This window comes from Dermacentor variabilis, chromosome 9 (assembly GCF_050947875.1).
Source record: "Dermacentor variabilis isolate Ectoservices chromosome 9, ASM5094787v1, whole genome shotgun sequence".
In the NCBI taxonomy this organism is placed as follows: Eukaryota; Metazoa; Arthropoda; class Arachnida; order Ixodida; family Ixodidae; genus Dermacentor; species Dermacentor variabilis.
This window is the reverse complement of record NC_134576.1, coordinates 84296209-84323160: the sequence shown is the minus strand read 5'-3', so window position 1 is coordinate 84323160 and position 26952 is coordinate 84296209. Positions and strand designations below refer to the sequence as shown.

Sequence of the window (26952 nt, the reverse complement as noted above, 5' to 3'; positions counted from 1 at the left end):
AGCGGCCACATTTTGATGAGGGCGAAATGCAAAAACACCCGTGCACTTAGATTTAGGTGCATGTTAAAGAACCCCAGGTGGTCCAAATCATTCCAGAGTCCCTCACTAGGCCGTGCCTCAAACGAGACCGTGTTTTGGCACATTAAACCCCAATTTTATATTATTTTTTTGCCCTATGAAACTTTGATGTGCACACCATAACTGATTTTTAATGCTTCACTGCAAAATGCTTCACCTTTCCAACATGTGAAAAAATTGCCAGTTCTACTCAATAGGCAAAGCATTCACAGTGATAGCAAGATGCAGCAAAACCTCGTTGACTCAGTTTTAAAAACTGAAAATTTTCTATATGAGTAGAGTTTTAAGGTTACTGAATTCACGAAAATATAAACCCCTGGCCGCACATAGACCACATGGAGCTTTCACAATAGGCACCAGTAGCGGCTAAATTTCTCTCCAAAGCTCAATATTAGAGAGTTTTAGAATTGGGGGCCCAAACGGCTTGGGGACCCAAGAAAATTGCGCGCCACAAGTGCGCATGCGCAGAACCCAAGCCAGTCTTGGGTTCTTGCGTTTGCGTTAACCCAAGACCCAAGAATCGAAAACTAGCGTGGGCCCCCAAGCCGTCTTGGGCCGCTCTCGCGGGTGACAGTGATGACGTACAGCAGATGGTCGCAGAGCAAACTTTATTTACTTCAACTGATTTTCGCCATTTCACGCGAGTGAACTCAGTTTTTTCGCAGCGCGACACAAGAAAACACCAACTAAGAGCACTTCGCTTCGATTGGCTTTGCTTGGCTTAGAATCGCACACTTAATTTGTAATACTAACCGGTACTAACACAGTGATTACGTTTCTTACATTGTTCGCTCTTTTTGCTCAAAAATGCATTCTGTTCGTTTTCACTTGTAAGAAAAAAAGGTTCCTTTTTTTTTTTTTTTTTTTGCTTTCAAGCACCTATCTATTTTCCACACTGCGGCGCCCCGAGCGCTCAACCCAACGCTGTCTGCGTTCGACCCAATCCTCAAACTCTGCTGCTCATCTAAACCCAAGAGCAACCGACGCAACGCGGCTTGGGGGCCCAGTGCCTTGCGCCCCCAATTCTAAAGCTCTCTATTATAAGAGCAGTACTTTCGGTAGATCACTTTTGCAAGATATTGTGTGACTACGTTAAAGGCAAAAGTGATCCTCGCACAGAGCCAAGCAAATGCTGTTGCCTGTAGGAACTGATGTGTCCTTGTTTGCACCAAAGAGATCATATTTATGGTCTACTCAGCAGTACAAACAGAGTAGCTCAGCAACATGTACTTTTGGATGTGTCCAAAGCCTAGCCACGCGAAATACTGTTAAGGGCGCTCCAACATCAGCGATTTTCACTGCTTAAACACCGCCATCCTCACGCAATTTTTGCAAGGCATATTCTACCAATCCACAGTCAAGGGTCAGAACTTACATGGCATAGCATGTGAACCCACATAGATGCAGGGCACTAAACTGAAGACGCTCCACGCGCAGGTGATGTGAGCGTGCATGTCGCAGAGGCCACGTGTACTTTTTTTTAGCAACAGTTGCTAAGGACGCTGGTTGCTCTCTGTCTCACATAACCTTGGTGGCAGCACCTACACTATTCCTTCTCCCACTTATCGCGCTTTGTCAAGAGATCAGAGTGACACTACGCCCGCCCGCATTTGAGTGATTTAGTTGACCGTTTATAGTCCACTCCCATCGGACCGGCATGTGCTAGCAATTTCCACACGAACGCTTAGCGGGAATGCTTGTACACTTGTATACAATGCTCATGCCGGCAGCGGCTAGCTCACTTCCCTCACTCAGCTTATGAAGCCGAGTGAGCGGAGCATGAGAGCACTTCTTTTTGGCTTCTCGGTAGTTTTAAGGCCAAGCTAATAGCACATCACTCTCATTTCGGCAAGATGCGCTTATCAAATGTGAAATTTACACAGTTCCCCGCAGCGTTTCGGCGCGTGAAACCCGAATGGAACGAGACGTAAACGGAGCTCAAATAAAACTGTATATTTCAGCGAGATCACAGCCAGCCGTAAACGGCGGATGATAAGACTGATCATCGTGGACTCAAGCAGAATTCGCTACAATATCATAGCCCTGTCACTTCGTGATATCACAGTGATGCACCAGAGTATGGGAACCCTTGCGTAGTGACTTTTCCCGACATTTTCACAGCCAAGATTCAAGTTATCCAGAGTGTTGCGCAAATGCGTTTCGACACAAGAGGTGAAAAATACATGGCATTGACATTGACCCAGGAAAAAATTAACCAACGATTACAATACTCCCTAATTTCGAAATTTGAGTCCAGCTCTATACATGTTTTCATTTCACTATATATGGGCTGGTGCGGACAATCTGTCTCGTGCAGAATGCTGCAAATGAAGCAAGGTGTGGCATGACTGCTTCACTAATCTGGAGATTACAAGAGCCTGTGCGTGGGTGATGCGCGGGCACGATTCACAGCAGCCACTGCCGACAGACCTCCCAGACAACGCACGCTACTCTGGCACCATCTCGTAGATATCGTCGCTGCACTGCACTTTTCTTCTCACGCTTTCACATAACACTCCTCTGCTTTCCACCTCATGGTTCTGGTGCACCCCCTCTCTGCTTTCCTTCCCGTGTCTTTTATCCCCAACTGCCCTCCACATTCGCTTTCATCTTTCGCTGTGCTTGTTCACTTGGTTACGCTGCCGCCGCCACCATCAACAATTGCCGCAGGAATGGGCACTAATAGCTGCACTCTAAAAATGTCAACTTAGATTTCGAGCTATCAGAGTGCGAGGTTTACCGCATAGCACTGCGCTTGAACTCCGATAGTTGTTGTACTAATATGTGAGTGCAATGCGTTGGCACGATGCAACATGCAAGGTAACACCTGCTGAAGGAACAGTGCCCTGGTAGCTACCAGGATCTCAACGCTAGTGTGATAAGGAGTGCTGCCAGTGGTGTTGCAGGCATCATACATTGATGGCGCATGAGATGAGAACAACGGAAAATCATCGCCATTAGCCAGTGCCCAATTAAATATTAGACAATGTTACCATGATGTTTACTGTCTGCTCCCCACATACATACTGCAGCACAGCTGGAACACTAGGGTGCCCATAGCATGCAGGTCCACAATGGTTATGCCAGCAGCAGAAGGCAGAACGCTGTCCTGGTTCCATCACCAAGCTGACCGTGTGGAGTGTGACCACATAGTATTAGCTTTGCTTTGTTGCTTTTCCAGCGAAATACACCATGTGTCCCTGGAACCTTCCAAACCTTTGTACATAGACTGCGCATGCACTGTTATTAGCGGGACAGCATGACAGCGGCAGCACCAGCAACAAGAATGAGCTTCAAGCATTCATTCAATTTCTATTGCAAGAAAAACCGCACCAAAGATAGCTGCTCGCAAGATTTTGGCCTTTCTCCGCACATTTTTGCCTTTATGTAACATAGCATGGAAGATTGCGCAATCAGTGATGCCAGTTACCTCACAATGATGAAAGTAAAACCTAGATAAACACGGGACGACTCATCAGTGATTCAGGCATGTACTTACAGTTGTAAGTTCATTTTCTTGGCACATTGGAACAAAGCAAGGTATTCTGAATTGTTTTCAGTGTGTTCTTTGATTGAGTAGCCACTAAACAGCTTCTTCATATGAGAATAACTTGTCAGTGGTGGCAGAAAGTTGCTATGTTGCAAAACTGCAACAATGCACACCAGAAGCACTTTTTATCATGGAACGGGCAAAAATAGATTTGAAGCACTTGTCTGGCCACGGAATACCATCTAGTACAGGAACTTGTATGACAGCAACAACGACCTCGACAAAAAAAAATTTTTTTTCTAACTGCAGCTTGCAGAGACATCTAGTTAATCTTTTGTGAAGGCCGTTTTTAAGTGGACATGTGTACGGTACACCTGTGAACATCCATACTGTACTGGAAATATCAGTAATGAACCTACACAGAATCTCCTCCCCCCAGGTTGAGTTCAGGATGAACTACAATGCTGTGGTCACTATAGTAATCACTCCCATATGTTTATCTGTATGCCTCACTCAGTCTTTTTCCTCGAAGCACATCTCAGCACAGTATGCATTTCGAACTGGCACAAGAAGCACCACTTTTACATCATTGTGTAGGGCTGTAAAGAAGCAACTTAACTAAAACAAAAGAAACATGGAGACTGAGCAGCGACTTCGTGGCGGAAGCTATCCACATAAAGAAGGGACCCTTCAGTACTGCATCCACCTTGAGATGTCACAAGAGATCACAAATTATTCAATTTTCAAGCCTGGTTTCTGTATACATTAGACAGCTTTGTCACGTGGGCCAAGTTGTGCAAGGTGTGCTTTAATTTCAAAACGGTAGAGGCAAGGAAACTGCAAGAGTTACCACTCCAGGTGTAGGACCTACTATTGCTCTAAAAGAAAGAACAATCGCTTCCCCTTTTACCACTCGAACGAGCACACATTTCCCCATGTGGAACTGGGCCCTTTGAAGACAAATGCAACAGCAACGCAAATTCTTCGAAATTTTACGAATGGTTGAGTGGCATATGGAGCCCAGTTTTGTTCAACAAGCAAGACCAATTGATTCCTCCTGATTAACAAATAATGTATTTTTCTTGTGATCATACTTAAATAAAAGTTTACTGTAGGCCACAATTTCCCTACTTTTCTTCAAAATATCAGCCGCATCTATACAGTGCTGCAAGCAACACACCCGTTTCTTTTGTTTTGTTTGTTTGTGCGTGCATATGTGTGTGTGTTTTGTATTATAAGTTGTGCACAAGGCTAAAATCTTCTACCACAGTACGACGATTGTTACAGTTGCCTGCCTCAACCAGCGAAAACTTCAACCAGAATAAACTGCCCTAACTGTGCCAACATTTCATTAATGACAGCAAGCCCATATGCATTTATAGATAAGGAAGCCCAACTGAGCCAGAAGTGCAGGCAATGCATGGATAAAAAGCTCAAGAGATGATCCTCAAAAAGCCTAATCCTGAAAAAAGACTGTAGTCTAAGAAAACTTAAGTTGCAAGAAGACAAGTACAAGTATTGTGAATCTACATTCGTATGCCTCATCTGTGTCACTGTAGCATGCACTTGTTACAACTCGTAGTTGTCTCCGTAGTTCTTAGGTATCCAAAGTTTGTGCAGTGCGAACAGAATTAACATATAGCAACACAAACAACATACATGGAACTGACTTTCCCACAGCCATATGTCAGAACCCATGTATGCTGTTTGTGTTTCTATATGTCCTGTCTATTCACACTGCGCCAACTCAGTAGCTGCATTTACATGAATGCAAGAGTTTTTTAGCAAGTCACAGTACTTACTATACAGCAGCGTTTCCATGTGGCGCATTCCCCTTCATCCGGCACAAGCTGAAACCTGTTTGCGGCAATTTGCGTCCAAGAGGTGAGCGAAGGAGTCCAATGTTGATGGACTAGTTGGTTGCTGCATTCTTGATTCATATTACCAGTGCAATAGTAGCAAGAGACATCAAGAAGACACAGACACCACAAACACTGCATGAAAGTCCCGCAGTTGCAGTGTCTGCATCTTCTCTCTGTCTCCTTTCCACTGTGCTGGTAATATGAATTGCGAAATGAGTGGAGGAGAGCCCACGGTGGCAGCCGTCTATTTCTTTCAATGCGATAATCAGAATTCCCATGCATTGGGTGAGAAGACTTCCCCGTCTCAAACTACCCTCTCCTGTTAGATCAATCAGATTTCGCCTTTCCCGGGGCATTACTGCCATTTACATCAATGCGATGCACTATAAATGTGCAGCAATGTACAACTTATCGCAATCATTTAAATGACACTAGTATTCAAGGGAAATGCATACCAACTAGCCAAAGAATTTTGTCTCTACAGCCTCGTTAAATGAAAAAAAAATGGCCAACTTAGCAAACAAAAGCCTTTCCATATTCAAGTACAAGGCTACCAGTGAATGGTAACTTCAGCATTAGAGTATCTTAGGATAGTACAGTCATACTTCAACAAACTCGTATACAGAGAATTATCTCACATAATGAAGTAAATAAGTGTTTCTCGCAAATGTCGGCATGTAACATGCGCATCTTTGCAGCAGATATTGAATATAACAAAGGTATTTTCTTCTCAGATGTGGCTTTACTGAAACGAAGCTCGAATGTACAATACATACAGTCGACACCTATTAATTCAATCTTGATGGGATCGACAAAATTTAATTATGTGGCAGCTTTAACTAAAGAATTAAAGGCAGGAAGAAACACCCAAACACATTGCCACTTCAATCTGGCAGTATTTGCGTGATTCTAACATGCCCCTAAATTTCATGAGCACCTACTTCTTATGGGTTTAAAATACAAAACACAGAAATACTTTGAACTCCTAAACAAAGTAGCACTCTAACACACACAGTTTTTTAGCAAGAAAACAAGAAAATGTAGCATTTCTCTAATTCCGGCAATCGGAGAAGGATGAAACCAGCGAATTTTATCCTCACAGAAGAAAAATTCATTTACACTTTATGTCCATTGTGATCAATCTCAGATAGCACTTTATCGCTGTCTATCAACAACAATATGATGTTGTTCTCCATATGGTCCACGGCATATTTAACATTCTAACGTTACTCAATGAATCCATAACAGTTGCTAACAGATAGCCCATGTCTCTGTTAACCACTTCGTTAGTTCAACGTACAATACATTCAACTCTCTGGAACATAGAAAACATATGATGCGTCTTTGTTGCTACTAGCTTAGCACGTAAAGTAACATGTTTTGAATGAGCTTTTGTAATCAGACTAAAAAAGCGCCTGCAGCATGTCGCTGCTGCTGCCCTACACACAATCAAATGCAAGAATTTGTTCTGTAGCCGTCTAGTGATGACAATGGCTATGGCTTTGACGAAAGGCTGTTGTAAACATGCCTTCAGTTTCACATCTGACTGTACCACATAGGTAATTTTTTTTATAAATTTTCTTCGAAAAGAAAGTGCGCATTATAATTGGGTAATTATGGTTATCATTCTTTGCAAAATGCCATTTTCACATTAAAATTTCCTTATGGCAAGCCAAAAATAGGCATTTCTGTAGGAGAGATAACACATCTTCAACACATTCAGTGTTTCCTAGTGCTGCCAAGAAAGATGATGCAGTCATGGGGGTCACAATTAGGATCACCATTTCAACAAGGCACTTTTATGCCGACCAGTTAAGCTTGAATTATCCCGGTGAACACCAATTTCTAAATCAAAATAACAAACGTTTTGGCCCATAGAAACGTATGAGCTCTAGCCACAAACTTTGGCTGGAAAGAATTGACTGAAAAATTGAACTGTCTGGAGTCGCATTAACAAAAACCTACTACGTTGTCGATACTGCCCAACCTTGACAAAGGGCGTTGCTAACCTCGACTCCTCAGCACTCCCTGGTGATTTATAGACTGGGATGTTGCATGGAAGACGCTTCTATGCTTTTGTTGTTCTGAGCAGATGCTGAAAGCACTTGAACTGGAAGTAGACTGCTCAGGGATCAATGAAACATGCTGCTGAAGTACAGCTGACCAGACTTGACTCGTTACACTCAGCATAGTCGAGGTGTGTCCGTGAACGTAGCTGCTTTCAAGTTTACTATCCCTCCAGTGCTTGACTAGCAAGGCACACAAATGTTTAGTGCTAAAGTTAATTTTGTCAGGTTGTGTGTCCTGCTTCTATATGTATTTGGTGTCCCTGCCTCCATAATTTAATGTACTCTTTAATTTTAAGATGCAGCGCAACAGTTACCTTGTGGCTGTGTTTAAACTATACAAAAAGCAGCCAAAATTAAAAGAGCATGAACAGTCTGTCATCATTAAACTGAAGTTTTTATTCGAAAACAAGCACAAATGTGTGTTGGAATTTTATCCACAGGCTAGACACACATTATTTTGCAACCACTCAATTTTTAAGAACAACAAATAAATTACAAAACCATGAGTACCACCAACGCATTTCCCTTTTCTTTCCCCCTAGGCATGTCACATCAACACGACTAACAAACAATGCCTTTCATCAACATCCCTTGTATGTAAACAAAATGCATGCAACATGAATATTGTCACCAGAGTTCACACATGTGTGATGACAGAAAAAAAAACTAGAAGGCATTCCTTTTCATAGCTGAACAGTTTCAGACACAGCATGCAATTTTACACTCCTTACCAGCTTTACCAGCTTTCATAAGTGGTAAACAGCAGTTTTGCCTGCGTGAAATTTTTGTGGGGCTAGTACTTCCAATGTTCCAAACACATTGTAGTGATGTTTGTAAGTACTCAAATACTGTCAGCTGGTCGTTGTAGTTAACGTCTGCAAAACAGAGAAGCTAAGGTAACAATTGTATGCTTCAAAGGCTACTCGATGAAGCACGGTGCTTCTGAAACAGCTGTTACTCCTTTCAGAATTTGCAGCTGCAACATTCTTGTGGGAGGTGAGACCAAAAGAACATTACTGCTGGCTGCTCAACAGAAGGTCATGATGAAGGTTACCAAGTCATCTAACATCCAGATCAAAAGCACTATTCAAATATGATAACCTCCTGCCTTTGAGCTTAGCAAGTAGTACAGTGCTTCAGTTAAACCTCGATATAACAAAATCAGTAAAATCGGTAAAATCGGCAGTTTACATCATTCTACTATCTAAATAGAACTATATTGAAATTAGACCTTTTATGCAAGCAAGTACAGTCGCCAAAGGATTTTTCTAACACGGAAGGGGCCACAAAATTTTTCCAAGTTATTGGGCAATCAAAAAATAACTAACTTAAATGACAAAACTTTTTTTTAATTTGACAGTCGGTGACCAAATATACGGTATTATGTCGCGCATATGATATTGTCACGTTGCCGTCCCGAAGTGTAACACAAATATCGTAGTACAAAACACCACCATTTGTTCACAGTGAACCGTGATGGAAATAAAAAGTGTGCCAACATCAGGCAAAGCTTTACAAGTGCTGGTGGAGTAGTAAGTGACACACTGCAGGCAGCACCTTTGGTTCTCAACGTGCTCACACTAAGTAGTTCTCCCGGCAGCATCATCCAGCACTCCATGGAACACGGCTGTGTGCTTGCATGTTTTCCCTGAGAGTGGACGACCCTGTGCATCAGTCCTGCTTTTTAGCTAAACCTCACAGCGATGCATATGTTAGGTGCTGTTAGGGCCTCTGCTCTGGCCCATCTCATCTCTGATGCAGCGCCAACCGGTTTCAAAGTGTGCTCCCCTGCGGGTGATCCTCTGTCTTTCGCGGGGTACAAGAACAATGGCTCTTCTCATCATGCCCTGGTTCGGCTCCTGCCTCCGACGGTGCTCGATGCAATAAACAATCTTTCACCCGTTCCAGGCTGCCTACGACTTTTTGGCTAACACAAGTTACACAAACGTCTCCACAAACGGTATCCTATAATTCAAATTCCAGCTTTCTTTCTGAACTTGCATGTCATGTCATGGCAAGACACAAGGCCCACGAAATCTTCATCTTTCTCACCTCTCTCTACCATCACTCCTGCCCACAGTCCCATAGCCACGGGGGTAAAGAAATAACCTGCTGAATAAATTTTCCATTTATTGCACCAGAGTAATGGCAGCATCGTACATATTACTGCCTTTGCTATAGTAAAGCATGGCAGAATGTGTTAATTAAGCCTGTGCTATGATGACCGAAACTTCAAACATCAGTCAGCAAAATCTGTGCCAGTGTAAGTCATTCTCTACAGCTTGCTTACTGGTGAAAAGAAATGCCCTGGCATACCAAGGAAAGTTATCATGTTTGTTTTAAACACACACATACACACGTTTGAAGCTGAGCTTGCCAAAATGTCATCCAAATTTCACCTGGTACAGAATAATCGCAATGGAAATAAGATCTGACACCGGGCAAAGTGAAGACTCGATTAAAAACTTGACATTTTGGTTCCAACATGGGAGCCTTGTTTGCAAGGCTTTAGTGTGAAGGCCATAACGTTAACTTTTTAATCCTATTTCCACACACACACACACGCAATGTTCATCTATGCACATACTATTATTAGTTTTGACCGTCCTTCTTTTTTCCCTTCAATGAAACTACCTGCAGCATCATTGCATTTTGATCACATCGTGTTATCCTCCTTGTCTATATTCAAAATTGCACGATGGGAATGCACGTTTAATGTTCTGTACAGTGGGCTATTAGGGACACAGTGGTCGTGCTCTCTCTATTGGTTTTGACCACTCGGGTCTCCTTAATGTGTACCCAAAGAGCAATACACTGGCATTCTTACTTTCAATACACTGGCATTCTTACTTTCTGCCCCTATCAGAAGTTGGCTGCCACAGCTGAGACTCGTTCCCATGACCTCGTGGTCAGCAGTGGAACAGCATAGCCACAGAGCCGCAGCAATGAATAACGAGCCCCCAAATGGGAACGGCTTTTATTTATATACTTTGTTTATTACATATCAGGCTATGGATGCTAGAGAGACTCCTTTCACAGCTCACATTGGCAACAAGAAATTGTACATCACATGTGGAACGATCACACAGAGCCAACAAACAATGAAACCAAGGAAGTCAGGGAGTAAGTTACTTGTTTTTAATTGAAGTGTAGAAATGATAAGGTAAAGGTAAATGAACATGGACAAGAGAACAACTGGCTGCAGGTGGGGTCTAAACTCATGTCATCACAAAATGCATGTGATGCCCTTACCAATTGAGCTACCGCAGCACCATCTCCCCCTTCCACTTCCTTAGGTATTATATGTGTGCTAGATCTAGGCCTAGGAGAATCAGCCAGCGTAACAACTCACACCCAAGGCGGATGTTGTAGAACATTCTTGCTACTGCAGGTCTTGCGCAGTATGTGAACTCAGGAGAAAGCAATTGGCCAATAAACACTTGTATATGCCAACAAAAGGCTCTTTTGTTCCCCTTCTCGTTCAGTACATATGGAGGGTGTAGACTCCAGCAGCTTTCATGCCTTCAGGCCTATACCTCTGTTACCTAGCACACATACAATACCCGAGAATGTGGATGTGGGAACAGCCGCTGCTGTAGCTCAATTGGTAGAGCAATGCATGCATGATGCAGAGGGTGTGGATTCGGCTCCCACCAGGAGCAAGCTTTTTTTTTTGTCAGATTTCATTTTTCTTTACTTTATCATTTATGCAGTTCAACTTGAAAACAAGTAATCTACCTTATGCTTTCCATGGTTTAATTGCCTGTTGACTTCATACAACTCTAACAAAAATTGGGCCCCTCGGTTCCCCGTCTTCTTGTTCATCAGATACGAAAGAAAGATAAAGGCATGTGTCATGTATTTTCATATAACATAAAGCCTCACATTTTTATGCTTAATTATTGAGCAGACAGCATTGTAGATCAAGACTTGATATCACCGAGTGGTCAGAGTGACACCTCTCTGCAACCAATGGTCACAGTACACCATAAGCACTGATTGTCGAAACATGCACTGTCGCATACTGGAAGCAAAAAGATGCGCAAATAATGTGCAATTTGAGGTAAACTGATGTCCTCAACTTGCAGTTACATTATATGGAGTAGTCATTCCATAAAAAACATCACTGATGAAAAACAACTGCCCTGCAAAATATGCAAAGTAAGACTTCTATGACAGCACTGCTTGTGTAGCTTGCACAGTGCTTCCTGCTAAGTATAAAGTATAGTAACACTATAGTATAGTAAAAATATAGACCTGCATTCTGTCTTCTGGAGGAGTTACTAGTCAGCCTGTGTCAGTTAGAGCGGGAAGTAACTCTATTGCAAACCAGCTCCTCGTCAACCAGACGACACCAGCACATAGTCGGAACTAGCATTTGCAGTTGCAAGCAGCACCGAACGGCTCAAAACTAGAAACCAGCGCTGCCGGGAAGAAAGATCCATGAATGTGGCAAAGGATCACATGCCTACAAACTAATGTGCAGAGTGTAAAAACACTGCCAATCAATCTGCTTATGGCTCTGCACTCTATGTCTATTATGTTTCAAGAAGGCGAAATTCATATATATATAATATAGTTAATGACTGTACCAGGACTCTCAATAAAGTTACACAACATAAGTGACAGTGCAGCAAAAACAAGAAGGAAAAGCTACAATGCAAAGAACATGAACACGTTAACAGACAAATGAATAAAAGTAACAATGCACCAATACAATAATACCACAGATCACGGAAGCATGAGACTGTACAGCATTTAGCAAGCAGTCTTTTAGAGAGTTTGCGAATACTGTTAATGAAGAAATTGTCAGCCCCTCCTGGCAACTCTGGGGGTGGGCGACACGTGGCCAGGAAGCAGTTAATAAAGAGTCCCTCGCGTGTCCGTGCTGTGTATGGTTGCTCTACCTTGGTGCGCACACTATGCTAGACGAAATATGGTGCCAGAACTGTAGCCTTTTGGACCAAACACTCGAGGGTGACCACCTGCCACCACCTGAGTTGCTTGTATTGTCAGATAGAGCAGTGGAGAACTGGAAGAAGTTCCACCAGCCTATCGAACCCTACTTCAATGTTGCCACGCCAAACAAAGAACAAAAGTAAGCACAGAAGGCTGCCATTTTTCAAGAGGCAAGAGTCAACTGACGTTTTTAACACCTTCCCACGATTGGCAGAGCAATGAGAGGACAGTAATGCCCTCGTTAAGGCTTTCGAAGAGTACTGCATGCCACGGTACAACAAGATCTGCGAACGGTATGTACTGTGCTCTACGCAACGACAAGGTGATGAACCATTCAAACAGTTTTTGCGTGATATACAAATGAAAGCAATTGTGTAATTTTGGCTAACTAAGGGACTCCATGGTCAGAGATCAGATAGTGTGGGGATTTGCAGACAAGAAATTACGTGCTGTCTGCTGCATGAGGAGGACCTGACTCTGGAATCGGCAGTCAAGTTCTGCAAAGCAGTGGAATTGGCGGCCGCTAAGAACCGCGCCCTAGAAAGGAAAGTAAAGATGCAGAGAGCTGAAAAAATTACAAATGCTGCTGGACAATCTTATGCGGGCTGGCACCGTCGACACTGCGGCTAAACTGGAAAGAGTCGTGAATCAAGACAGTGCCCAGCTTTGGAGAAAACATGCATACTCTGCAATAAAAGGAATCACTTTGCGTCTTGCTGCAGGAGCAGGAGGGACATGCATGAGGTAGGCGCCGCTACAATGGCAAAGGAATTGGACCAGATCTCGCACACTTCAAATGAGAATTTCCAAACCCTGGCACTGCAAATTGGCAACATTTCGAGAGGGCAGGGCTGGACTGTGATGCCGAGCAGACAACAAAAATGAAAGTCGACACCGGGGCACAGGCGAATGACCTTCGCAAGATGCGCATCCAGAGCAGCTTATAGCTGTCAAGCACAGTACTCACAAGCTAAGAAGTGAGTAAGATACTCGATGTCAGCACTATCACCTTGCCAATACGAATAGGAGACACACAAGAAGACGTACAAATCTTCGTCATGAAGAAAGGTAAACAAGCCTTGCTCAGGTTGGAGTCGTCCGAGGGCTTCGGGTTGACTGCGCAAGTACACGGCGTGGCTTCAACCGGTGACCCCGACTTTGTGGCAAAGTTCCCAGAACTGTTCAAGGTGCTAGGTTGCATCTAGAGACCGTATAGTCTCGCAATGAAGGACGACACTTAGCCCACCATTATGAAACCAAGAAAAGTGCTGCATGAACTCCGGCACCCACTTCAGAAAGAGCTGGCCTGAATGGACATCGAAGGATTCAGAAGGAGAATGTAAGAGGCTTCAGACAGGGTGATCCCTCTTGTAAGTGTTAGACTTGGAAGTGTTAGAAGTGTTGTAAGTGTAAGTGTTTCTGCGGCTGTGTGTGGACCCGCAGTACATGAACTGAAGCCTCAAAGGGGAGCACTACGAGCTGCCGTGCCATAAAGAAACAGAGGCAGTGTTCAGCAAGCTCGATGCAAATTGTGTATTTTACCAGATCTCACTAGACGAGGAAACATCCAAGATGTACACCTTCAGCACACCATTCGGAAGGTAGTGGTTCTTGTGGATTCCATTCGGAATTAGGTGAGCACCCAAAGTCTTTCAGAAGGCGATGAATGAGCTTTTCAAAGGCCTGCCAGGCATGTGCTTCTATGTGGATGACATTCTAGTCGGGAACTCATCGAAGAAACAGCACGCCGAACGCCTATGCACAGTGCTGACTGAAGCGAGAAAAGTGGGGCTGACACTAAACAAAGAGAAATGCATTTTCACCACAAGCAAGAATCTCGGGGGACTCAATTAGCAAAGATGGAATAAAGCCCGATGCAGGTCTAATCGAATGCATTGCTAGCATGCCATGGCCATCATGTAAGCAAGAAGTCCAAAAGTTATTAGGTGTCACTAACTACTATGGCAAATTCATACCCCATCTCTCAAGAATAACCGATGCCCTAAGGTCCTTGATGAAGAACAACAGTGTGATTGTGTGGGAGGCTAATCATGACAAGGAATGGAAGAAGCTGCTCCCATGCTTGCAATTTTTGACCCATTGAAGCAAACGAAACTGTCAGCTGATGTGTCAAGCTCTACTGTAGATGCTGCACTGTTTCAGCTTCACGGTCGAGATTGGTGCCCAGTGGCTTATGCTGAAGTGCTGAAACAAGATATGCATAAATCTAAAAGGTGGTCCTGGCATGTGAGCGCTTTAGGGAGTTTGTTGTCGGGTTCCTTGTGATTGTCAAAACGGACCACCGGCCTTTGCTTGCCATTTCACAGAATAATTTTACACTAATGCCCTTTGACATCACAACAAAGCATGTTCCTGGGAGGCAGCTGCTTCTGGCAGACACACTATCAAGGATCCAAGGGACTCAACCTTGCAGCCCAGAGGGTGAACAAGATGTGGCTATCCATGTGACCAGCGTACTGGCCAGCATAGTAAGAACATGAAGACTGAACTGGCTTCCGCCACTCAAGATAATTCATACCTCAGCCAAGTAGTGGAGTCCCTCCAGGAAGGACGTCCGGTCTTGCGAGAAATTGCACCGTTATCATCAGAACTATCATATGTTGATGGTACAGCAGGGTGGTAATTCCAATGAGTCTTTGAAAGGACATGCTATGGTACCAACATTAAGGCCATTTAGGACTCAACAAATGTAAGGCTAGAGCACAGCTTCTAATGTACTGCTCTTTGATGAACTCTGATATAACGTCACTTGTTGGCCAATGTGCTACATGCCTTCAGTTAGCCGAACGACAACCTCCAGAGCCTTTGCTGTCAAGGCATGGTGCCAGCATAGCCATGGCAGTGAATCGACAATGACCTGTTTGAGTACAAGGGCAAGTGTTATTGGTCGCCTACTGAACATACTCCAACTACTCAGAAGTGGAACATTTGCCTCAGTCAGCCAGTCAAGCCATAATGGACAAGCTAGTGATGATGCCTGCTTGCCACAGAATACCCGTGGAGGTCTGCACAGGCAGAGGACCCCAGTTCGTATCTCGTGAATTGAAACAGTTTGCTGCTATATGTTTCACTAATACCATCTCTAGGCCGAAATTCCCCAGGGCAACTGGGCTAGCAGAAAAAGGAGTTCAAGTTGTGAAATGCCTCCTGAAAAAAAAAAATGGCGCAAGTTGGCAAGGACTTCTAGGTGGCTCTTCTCAATTAGCGTGTGTCGCCCCTGGTGGACGGATGCTCCCTGAGCCAACTCCTCATAGGATAGTCACTCAGGGGAAGACTTCCAGACTTCTCAGCAAACTCAACGCAGTTGGCCAAGAAGCACACAAAACCTCAACAAAGGTCAGTTTCTCACACCATTCTTCCAAGGGAACATTGTTAGAATATGAAACAACAGGGTATGGCACCCAAGGGCTAAGGTTGAGAGCTGCATTGGTCCTTGGTCATACATTGTGTGCACCAAAGAAGGCCAGTGCTACCAAAGAAACTGCCAGCATCTCATGAAGACCTCCGAACTCTTCGAGCCATGCACGGCCTTCACAGTGAATGCAGGCCACGAAGCCTTACCAGCAATCCTGTTGCCTACAGAGTTCACCTGCGAGCCCACATCCCACACCAGATGCAGCAACAGGCAGTTCAGCTGCACCAGCGTCATCCAGGGTACATCACCCACCAAAGGACCTTTCTGTAGTGAGTGACCAGCAGCAGGTATTACCACACCATGCGCCACGGGAAGCTGACCCACTTCCTCGAAGAACCACAAGGCCACACAGGGCCCGGCACACTTTGCAGACTATGTGACCTAAGGAGAAAGGAGGATGTACCAGCTGGGGATCCACAGGACATAGCACGGCGGTCTAAACCTCCTGGCAACCCTGAGGGTGGAGCGAGCGCCAGGAAGAGGTTAATAATGAGTCCCTCACTTACCCATGCTGTGTGTAGTTGCTCTAGCGCGCATGCTATGCTAGACTAAACAGTGTATATGTTGAGCATGGTATTGCTGCACAATCTGATCAATACGAAGGCTGATGTAGGTTTGCCATATTTAACAAGAGCTTTAAAGAGACACTAAAGCAAAAAATTTGAGCTGTGTTATCGACTTACCCTTCAATGACACCGAAAAAAGCCACTCTTATCATGGACTTGGTATGCAAGAAAAGACACAGAAACAAAACACAGGCAGCAACAGCCCCCCAATTTTCCCGCACCAGCTTGCCGTGATGTCATAGATTTTGACATCTTCTGCTTGTGCCAAGGTAATGTTCTATCAGCAGAAATGTACTGCAATGTACTGTACAAAAAAGCAAGACTGAACTTTGCAAGTTTCAAGAAATTTACAGAGCCACATTGGCCCAAGTATGCTATAATACTTGAAGGTACATGATGTTGCATTGAGGATTCAGCACCAAGGTCTTGGCACAAAATTTAAAAAAAGGGGAGCTATGACCTTCATTTTCTTTTCCAAAGCAACCTATTACTCTGAAATCAAAGAATATAAAGCTTAGCATGAATACTTTATCTGTTTAAATTGATTTAGTGCTCCTCTTTAGTGTCCTTTAGGAGTACCAACAATTTCTTAGCCATATTCAGAAAAAAAAAACATTACAATTAAAGCTTGAAATGAATGCTCCCTATTTTTCCTTGCCAGCTGCAGCCCCCCCCCCCCCATGCCGTCCTAAAATTCCAAAGGAGCCATCATCACCTGAGCCACAAGCTCTTAGGGATGAAGGAGAAAATGAACGCCTCCCCTCCTAGAGAGCATTTAACTTGTGCATTAGGTACATGTGCTGCCTCAGCAGAGCTCTGCGCGAGGAAGCGTAGGTACAGTGGTTGCACTGGTATGGCCTTTCGCCAGTGTGTTTCCTCATGTGAACCTGTATGTTCGCCCTGTCATGCGCCGAGTACGAGCAGACGGGACAGTTGAATTTTTTCTTCTCACCGGTGTGCACAGACATGTGGCGCGTACAGTGGCTGCGCCGCGAAAACGCAGCTGGGCACAGGGAACACTGGAACGGCTTCTCACCCGTGTGCGTTCGCATGTGCTCTGCCAACTGCGATGTGTAAGCCGCATTGTACGGACAAAGCCAGCAACAGAGTCGCCCATGCCTGGCTTGAGACGTCTCCTCGATGGCTTTGGATGTTGAGACACTCACGAAAGTGAGGAGCTCCGACTGTCCGGCTCCACTTGTTCCTGTTCCCTCGTCCCCACTGTCATCGCTTGAGGACTGGGAGGAAGCTGCTTTGCTGCCCACGGGGCTCCATTCTGCCAGGACTACTGCTGCAGTAAGTTAAACATGCCCCGTCACTTTCCCAAACATACCATTTTTTGGAATGTACAGATGCTTAGGAAGACGGCAAAGAAAGAATCGCAGCTCTGCCATTAGTATGCGCTCTTCAGTCAAAGTGCACAAATTTCTTTTTGCCGGTTCCATTCAGTGATGGTAAAAGAAAATAAATATTCTTCACAGATGCAGGTCAACCTGACAACTGTTACATCAAAGACAGCGAAGCTGTATAAGCGAGTACTCACACCCTTCAGAGGTACTATGTTTGCTGGCTCAAAGAACAGGTGCTGCTGTATTCAAGCACGGTCGTGGCTGTATTGCAGTACTGCAGCACCGGGTTTCACCAGCACAGCCACACAAAAACCTAGCTGATCCCCAACGTGGAGTCAGTATAATGCAACGAGATAAAAATAAAATTGCGGATTACTGGTTAAAAAGACAGCACACATAGGTTGCTTATATGAATGAGATATACACATGGTAACTTTTATTTTATAATCAGAGGTCATTATGCTTATGAAAGCAGATTCAGGGTAATGACACGTTTCATTGAATTTATATCTGATATCAACCATGCTGTTGCACACCGGCCTTCACTGCATGAAAACCGTTGCGGAACTCCCCTTGCCAGCTTCACTATAAGAAACAGAGTCAGCTTCAGCTGAATTTAATCCCTTGCATGCCCAGTGTTTCTCCATTTCATATTGATGTGCCATGTGTGTTGGATGTTTGATGAGTCACGTTCAGTTAGCAATGGCAAAAAAATGCTGTTTTTTTCTTTTAATATTTGTAGCCAATAATTAACTGGTGTGTGTGCTTCAAGCGGGTAACTCAATTAAAATGTGCGATGCGACTGACCTGCAAACCTACAACTGACCTACAGCAAAACCTACAAACCGAATGTCTGCTCGTCTTTGTTTTCCTTCGTACCGTAGCAAGACAGATGTAGTTCCGCTTCGAGTCCTACGGTTAGTTAGGTGTCCTCATGCACAGCGCACAAAATCATCCAGAAACGAGACAAACACACCAGCTCGCGAGAGGCCATCAGCTGAAGTGCGCCACACAACAAGAAAGTGAAAGAGAAAAAAAAAAGGAAAGCAGAGCCCGTGATGTACGCATCAAATGATACGCCCCTAGCTGCGGTGTGGGAGAACGCAGGGACGGAATTTCGCTTGCTGAGGCTAGACAGGGGCAAGTGGAGAGAGCCTTATCCTAGCGGTGATGCTCACCTCCTGAAATCATGGGTTCATGGCATTGCAATATTTATATCTCGGTTATTAATGAACCAATTTGAAAATTTCTTGCAATAGAATGCTTCCTAGAGGACACGTAACAACTTCCAGCATATAACCAAAATTTGCTATGTGACCTGGTGAGGGGCTTTTTAATATGTGTTGCACAGTGGCGGCCAGTTTTCTAGTCAGCTTTGCCGCACGGTTTTTAGTTAGTCTTGCCACAATACAGTCCTGTTCGCAGCAAATCATGCTAGCGCAATTTATGGCCCATTTTTTTTTTTGGGGGGGGGACACACATGCTTTAGAATTTGGTAAAAACCGTAATCAGATATTCTGAGATATCTTTATTGCTTGCAAATCTTCCTAAGGCAGGCCAAATAAAGGGGTTTTCTACAGGAGATGACGTGTGTTCTATGCATTTAATGTCCCCTATGCTCTGCTGACGGAGACGCTGCCAGTAAAGTGATCGCTATGGGGTCACCATAGAGGTCAAGTGCGTGCATGCTGATTGATCAAGTTTGAAATATGCAGTGAAGGGCAAGTTTAGGATCGAAATAATTAATGTTTGGGCCCATAGAAATGCATAGTGCCAGCCGGGACATTAAGCCGGAATCGAACTGACCGAAAGGTCTAATTAACCAGAGTCGAATTAACAGAGGCATTCGGTATGTGTGCAGAGACGTAAAAAGAGAAAGCAAGTAAGGCACAATTAAACAACTCTAAAAGCAGCCAACGAATTACAAAACAAAGCACTATACATTCACCCAAACAATATGCACAAGAGAACTCATGAAAAGAAATGAATATATATATATATATATATATATATAATAATATTTGGGGTTTTACGTGCCAAAACCACTTTCTGATTATGAGGCACGCCGTAGTGGAGGACTCCGGAAGTTTTGACCACCTGGGGTTCTTTAACGTGCACCTAAATCTAAGCACACGGGTGTTTTCGCATTTCGCCCCCATCGAAATGCGGCCGCCGTGGCCGGGATTCGATCCCGCGACCTCGTGCTCAGCAGCCCAACACCATAGCCACTGAGCAACCACGGCGGGTTATATATATATATATATATATATATATATATATATATATATATATATATATATATATATATATATATAAAACACTGAATATAGGTGGGTTTAAAATACGGCAAAACTGAAGGATGTCTGCACAACTTTGAGCAGCTACACACTACACAGAACAAGTCACAAAAGTTCAACAAAACTGTGATAATATTCAACACATGACTACAACTGACCACTCAGCTTTTCTGCTAGTGCTATGAGCAAAATGACATGCCATTTGGTGGCATGTCACAAATATATCTTTTTCACAACACAATATTTTGGGGGATGTGGAGAGGGCAGCTGGCAAGGACGGTTTCACATGGTGGACATTTGGTGTCGCAGAAAAGTGGCATAAATGCAGCATTTACAGCTTTTTGTTGTAAAATGAGATTTTCAGATGAGAAACTGCGCTAAGCCACTTTGCTGCGAGCCTAGTGAGTACTGTGAGCACTGCAGACTACTCACGCTTCTTTCCTTCCAATACATAAAAGCAATTAAGAAAACTTCAACACAATTCTACTTTCCAAACCAAGCAAACGAGTTGACAGAGAAATAGCATGAACAATATATTGCCGCATAAATTTTGTCTTAAAGACACAATATGCACTATTACATTTGGGTAACTGTGCTAGACCTACTCGCAATATCAATGTACACATGCCTCTTGAATGTTGTGGCCACATTCGAAAGACAGGTCCATTCTATCAGCCTGTGTAGATTACTGTAGCTTGTTCTTGGACCTGTGTGGTTATCTCAATGAAATCTAGAATGCACGATCACCCCCTATTAACGAGAAACAGCATGATGGCCATGCCATTCGATTTGACATCTGCTGACCGCACCTCTAGATACCATCGCCCCGAGTTGTAGTTTGACTTAAAAAGCCCAAGTCCACCCAATAGTTCTTTCTGAAATGGGTTGCTTGCCTGCAAGCCCGCCGGCATCCACTCATTACTACCACATGACGTCTGGTGGAGATACAGGGTCACGTGCGATGACATGATAGCGGTGACAACTATTATCAGGTTTAATCTCACAAAATGTTTGTGGCAATTCTACGGCTTGTCTAAAATGTGCATGGCAATTACGGCTTGAAATTGAATTCATCACAACAAGATGATCGGAACAACAGGCCTGATTTTGCTTAGTTACTAACAGAGCTTGTAAAGATGATGGAGGAACCAAGATATCTCAATTGACTATTCCAAATGTGAAAGTTCAAGATATTGAGCGAGGCCTACATGGTGAAGGTTTAACGCCCTTTCCAAGTAATTTCAAAATCATCTTCCTGCAGTGCATCCATGTTTACCAGGATGGGCATCTGAAAAAAAAAAATAATTAATGTCAAGCCACGCAGATTCACAAGTCAACTTATGGAACATTTCTGCATTATTGTTGCTGCCCAAACGGGTGTGATAAATGCAAAGGTGTTTCTAAATACCGCCGAACCTTGCTATAATGAAGTGGCATCCAATACAAGAACATCTTCATAATATCCCATATTCGTTATAAACTTACATTTATTACATACTGGATATAGGCGATGAGCATCTTAGATATGCTTCACTATATTCGATGATTTGTTCTATCTATGTTCATTATATCGAGGTTTGAGTGTACAGCTCTGAAGCAGTCCACCTCGAGGAAGAAGAGAGCAATGGTGCACCTCCCCCTCTCCCGTAGAGCACCCCTTCTCTGCCGCAAGTCTTCGCCCATTAAATGCACAAATAAAGACATTTAAAAAATAATAATAATAAATAACTTCTTTTAGAAAAATGCCCACAATCAAATAACACTCAACGAAATCTCTAGGCATAGTGAGCAAAAACAAGAATCAGTAAAACATGCTTGTGTTGTTCAGGTTCTTCTTGCTCCTGTGTTTGAATTATTGTGCTATAGTTTAATCATTACTGCCCATTGACTCTCAGTTTTCGGTCTCAATGAACACATGAAAGTTACCAGAAAATAAAAATGACACTTACTTGAGGATCACAATGCATACAAGAAGAGATGTCACCAATACAAGAACTTATGAGAATGAACAAACACTTGTCCATTGCATCAACTTCAGCAATCATCATGAAAAAAAAAAAGAAACAGCACGAAAGACAGGACAAGTAAGAATTCACAGACGAAGCGCTGACTACCATCTAATAGGTTTATCACACTGAATGCAATATATACACAAGGAAAGCAACAGAACAAGCCCTAAAATGATGATGTCGAACATTTGAGCACAAAAATTCTACAAATATGAAAGGGAGACCATACGACACGAATGCTTGTGCCTTGTAGTCTCCCTTTTGTTCGTGCTTTGTTCCCATGCCAAAAAGTTCCACATGAACACCAACTCGCTCAGTTTACCCTACTTCTGACTTTTGCTGTGCTGCCTTTTTCCCTATTTCCATGAATGTGCTGTTCACACGGACAAACTTTGTCTTTAAGTAGAAAACAAGATCAATCTCCCAACACCAAGCGTAAATGCATATGGCACCTGCTAGCGTCACAGTGCTGGGAGTTCTTGATGCTTTCAGGTTGCATTCCGGCTCAAGGCAACCTTCAGTGCAACACAGCCACTATTAGGGCTTTACTGGTGGACTACATATTTTGAATGTACTTTGGTGAATGTGGCAGTACAATGTTTTTGAAGAGCAATTTCTTTCTGCCTTAACAAATGAAAGTGCAAACAGAGAAGACATCGCCGAAGGTACCATAGAGCATTATCAGCCAAGTGAAAAGCCGGGATGGTTGGTTGTGCACATTACAAAAAGCTTAGCAATGGACCAGAACAGGTATGCCGGAAAAGATACACATTAAGCCTGGTGTGTATGTATATCCCTTTTCTGACCAATGCAAAAATTTTAATAACAGCATTATCAAGACACTTAGTTTGCTTAACATTGTATGCGAAGGTGTCCTTTAAGGCCTGTCTCCGCTGTACTGAACTGTTTATCATCCCCTAACATTCCCCAACCCTTGACTAGCACATCAGATGGGCAGAGCAGATTTGTCATGAAAGAAAACATCAGAAAATAAATCATACTTTGCCCCTCCAACTACACTTCCCGTTCAGTTGACTAAGGTTTGCCACTACTGTCGTTCTTGACGACAGTGGTAGCCATAAGTTGGCAAACTCGCAAGTCAACTCACTCAGACACAAAGTATGAGCGAGCTCAGTTGAGTAGAATTTTGGCAAATCTGAGTTCAAGTGAGCACTCAGCAAAAAATATGTTTTGTGAGTGAGTCTGAGTGAGTTCTGCTTATTTTGCCGACGTGTCCCACACCTGGCAATACCCCTTACTCAACGTGCTGCCCAAAACTCCCATCGTATTCCTATGAAGGTTCAACTGGATATGCGTCAGCACTTCAAGAACAGCAAAGTTTTAACTCCCCCGGTGAGCACCAAAAACATCACTTAGCACAAATTTGATACTTTTTACAATGACCGCAAAGCGCTTAAACTCTAAAATTTTTTTGTCTTGTCCCATTAACAATGCATGTACTCTGCTTTTCCCACACAAACTACACCTCATATAAAACCCCTAACATAACAAGGGCATTTGAAGAATTGATAAAATAAATTTGAGATGCCTAAACCAACCTTCCCACCATGTTTCACTGTGCGATGTTCTAATGGTTCTCTATAAAAATTTTTGTGTATGCATGCTACGGACATTCTTTGCCTCATCTGCTGACTGCTTCACTGTGATAAGCATAGAGAGCTACACAGAACAAAAAATAACAATCCCTCATAAGCTTGTCAGCCACACATGTTTCAAGAAACTTCACCGGCATCCAATTTCAATATTCTGTTGCAGCTGCCACGCTGCACGCATATTTCCCTCGGAGCTTCAGACGGCTTGAGGTGCACACTGTCTTGATCTCCTACAGCTGTGGCTGCCCGGTCGCACGGGCAACAGCAAACTGGTGCCAAGTGCAAAGCACAGACAAAGTAAAACACAAACTATTGAGCTGCTGCTCTTGGGGCCGTTATCACAACTAGCGATTGTCACAGCGGCAGTTCGTTTTCCTTTTTTTACCTCTATCCTTTTTTGAGCCACCTGCGGCAAGTGCTTTTCCAAGCCATTTCTCCATGTCGAGGTGATGATCTTTGTACAACTACAAGCAAAAAGGAATTAGCAGCATTTTTTTTTTTTTTTGCCATTAATGCTGCGAAGTCCAAGCTTGCCTTTACCAATATTTTTTCCTCATTATTCGCATTTGTGTTGTTTGTACGTGCAGACATACAGCCTCCCTGAGTGATGAAGCTCTGCAACAATGACACTTGCCCTCTGTAACTGTGCTAGTACTCACCGTCTTTCTCAAAGCAGTGACACTCCGAACCGAAGCATATTCGCATCTGCTTTCAGGCTTCCCTCGCGAGCAAGCATAGGTGCATAGGTGCTCCCGAGCAAGCGTAGGTGCATAGGTGTTGCATCCTCACGTCGAGCAGCTAGTTTAAGGCAAGACTTCCACTGTTCCTTTTCTGGCTTCACATGCTATGTTCGCTGCTTAAGGGGGGACGTAATTATGCACAACTTATTTTCTAGGTCGGAAAACTCACTCATGAGTCGACTCACTCAGACTCTGACCAACATGTGACCTTGAGTCTGGGTGACCTCACCTGAGTGGGTATTAGTGAGTATGAGTATGAGCAAGCCCGGCTGAGTTGAATTTTTGCCGAGTCTGAGTGAGCCATAAACAAAAAATATATCTTGTGAGTGAGAGCGAGCAGTGCTTAATTTGCTGACCTATGCTGGGTAGCCCAGTGAAGCTCCCAATGAAATCATTATGAAAGAGACATCAACTGCATGTTAATTCCGTAGAATGCAATAACTGTAAAGATTTAAAGAACAAAAAATGCTTAAGTTGTTTGTTTTTTTTACTATACACCATTGTAATATATGCAGACAAACTGTCGTCAACATCTTTTACTTTGAGAGCAGAAAATTGAGTTGCCGTTTAAACCCACCTTTCATCTCTAAACTCTGCATTCACCCTCTAAATGTAAACACTGTCTAAGGTTGCCAAAGAAATGTCTACATTTATAGCAAAAAAGAAATAAACTCATTATATTCAACTAGAAAGATCAAACTTAGGATAATTTAGTTAGAGCAGATATCTAATGGTTGCATTACTTAAGCTGGCATTCCCTTCAACAACACTCCCTATGCTATAATCAACACAGCAGTATCATAAAGCCATAAAATACCCAAAAATATTTCACAACATTGTTTTGGCACACCATGTAGCCAATTGTCTATGAAGCAGGCACAGTTAAGTTACAAGGTTCTAGAACCCCGTCAGTTCTATTTGGAAATGGTGTGAAGAGCTGTGGTGCTGACACATGTCAGCATCAGCCAATCTATACAGTGCAAATTTTGCTGGCATCATACTGCAGCAGTGATAATGACGACAACCAGGAGCTGCAAACATGGTGCACTAGTACAAAAAAAAAATCTTTTATCAACAATAATTGCTATGTATGTCAATCATTCAAGATCTTTTGTACAGCACGCCCTTGCAAGCAGGAGCAGTTTCTTCTTTTTTTTAGCAATGTTAATCGCAGCATTTAAGGTCGATGGATACACTGAATAATATTCAGGAAATTTATGCAACTACGCTCACTACTTGTTCGTGTTGTTCTTATTCGTGCCCAACCACAGTCTGCAATGATGCAAAAATTTTCAAAGGTAACAAGACATTGAAGCAAAGCTAGCACATCAGCACGCAACACTTCCCATGCTTCCCATTTTATAAAACCACTTAAATACAGTAGTACAAAACTGTTTCAGAAGAAACAGTTTGGCATTTCACAATTTTGTTTTTCTCCCTCATATGTTTGCTTTCCAACACGAGGAATCAAATAGATTGGCACCAAACCGGTGATGAATTAAATTAATCGGCACCAGACTAGTGGCCTTCACATGAGTTGCCTGCCATATGCAGTCACCATAAACACAAGCATGCTCATCCCATCCACATCACAATCATACATAATGAATGCATAATGAATGTCTGCATGATTGATTTGATTGATTAGTTTACCATCCCAAAGCCACCCATGAACTATCAAAGGTGCGACAGAGGAGGACTCCAAAATAATTTGGGCCACCTGGAGTTCTTTAAACGTGTACCTAATGTGCCATACAAAAGTTTCTGCCTTCAATCCCCATTGAAACAGCAGCCACTGCAACCAGGATTAAGCCTGTGACCACATACACCACAGCCAAATGCATAGGACAAGCTCTGCAGTGCCATACAGTCATTGTCTTGCCAACTTTCATGAGCCCATTTGCCTCACTGGCCAACACATTTTCTGTCATGGTGAAGCAGCAGTTCACTCACTAGTGCATTTGCAGCGCCTGTCACAGACAGAGCTGTGAGACCAAATCCTATGCTCCAGCTGACTGGTTAACGTCGAGTATCGCCCACGGTTGGCTCGGGTCAATGGAGGGAAGGCCTGAGCCTCTCTGGTTAATGGCATTTCCTTTGCCTTTGCTACAAACAGCGACAAGTCAACAGGGCAAGTTACACTGACAGAGTGATCAATGCAATAAACCCTTTTCATACTTGTAAAGCTAGCTATCCTGCGAGGCAGTTTGCCGTACTAATGGTGGTGTAGTCATTTCATGCAGAAGGCGTGCACAAGCATAGTTTGCTTGCAGTAGGACATGAAAAATGCAGATGTGGCTCTCGTAATGAAACTGTGTGCAGCAGACAAGCCCCAGCATGTGCAGCTAGCCTGCTGTCTTAATTTGGATGATGACCGGTGCCGCCATTAGTTCAACAAGTGTGCAACGCAGAGAAAGCGCCACTTGTAAATTACGGAAAGGATCTAGTAAGGTAGAACGGGGCACCAAAACCAATCCATCTCAC

At 43.4% G+C, this 26952-nt stretch overlaps 1 protein-coding gene across 3 annotated transcripts in view; it reads right to left on the bottom strand.

The window, feature by feature from the left end:
• LOC142557029 (uncharacterized) overlaps positions 1–26952 on the bottom strand; it is a 49388-nt gene that overhangs the window by 18100 nt on the left and 4336 nt on the right. Inside the window, exons 3-4 of one of the 3 annotated variants that reach the window (XM_075668573.1) lie at positions 21315–21394; positions 17497–17751 (exon numbers count right to left, since the gene is read on the bottom strand). In XM_075668573.1, the coding sequence (XP_075524688.1) occupies positions 17497–17751; positions 21315–21372 (313 nt within the window). In that variant the 5' untranslated portion in view covers positions 21373–21394. Of the gene's footprint in view, positions 1–17496; positions 17752–21314; positions 26943–26952 lie in introns of those variants that run through there. The other 2 variants (XM_075668575.1, XM_075668574.1) reach the window with 2 other exon arrangements.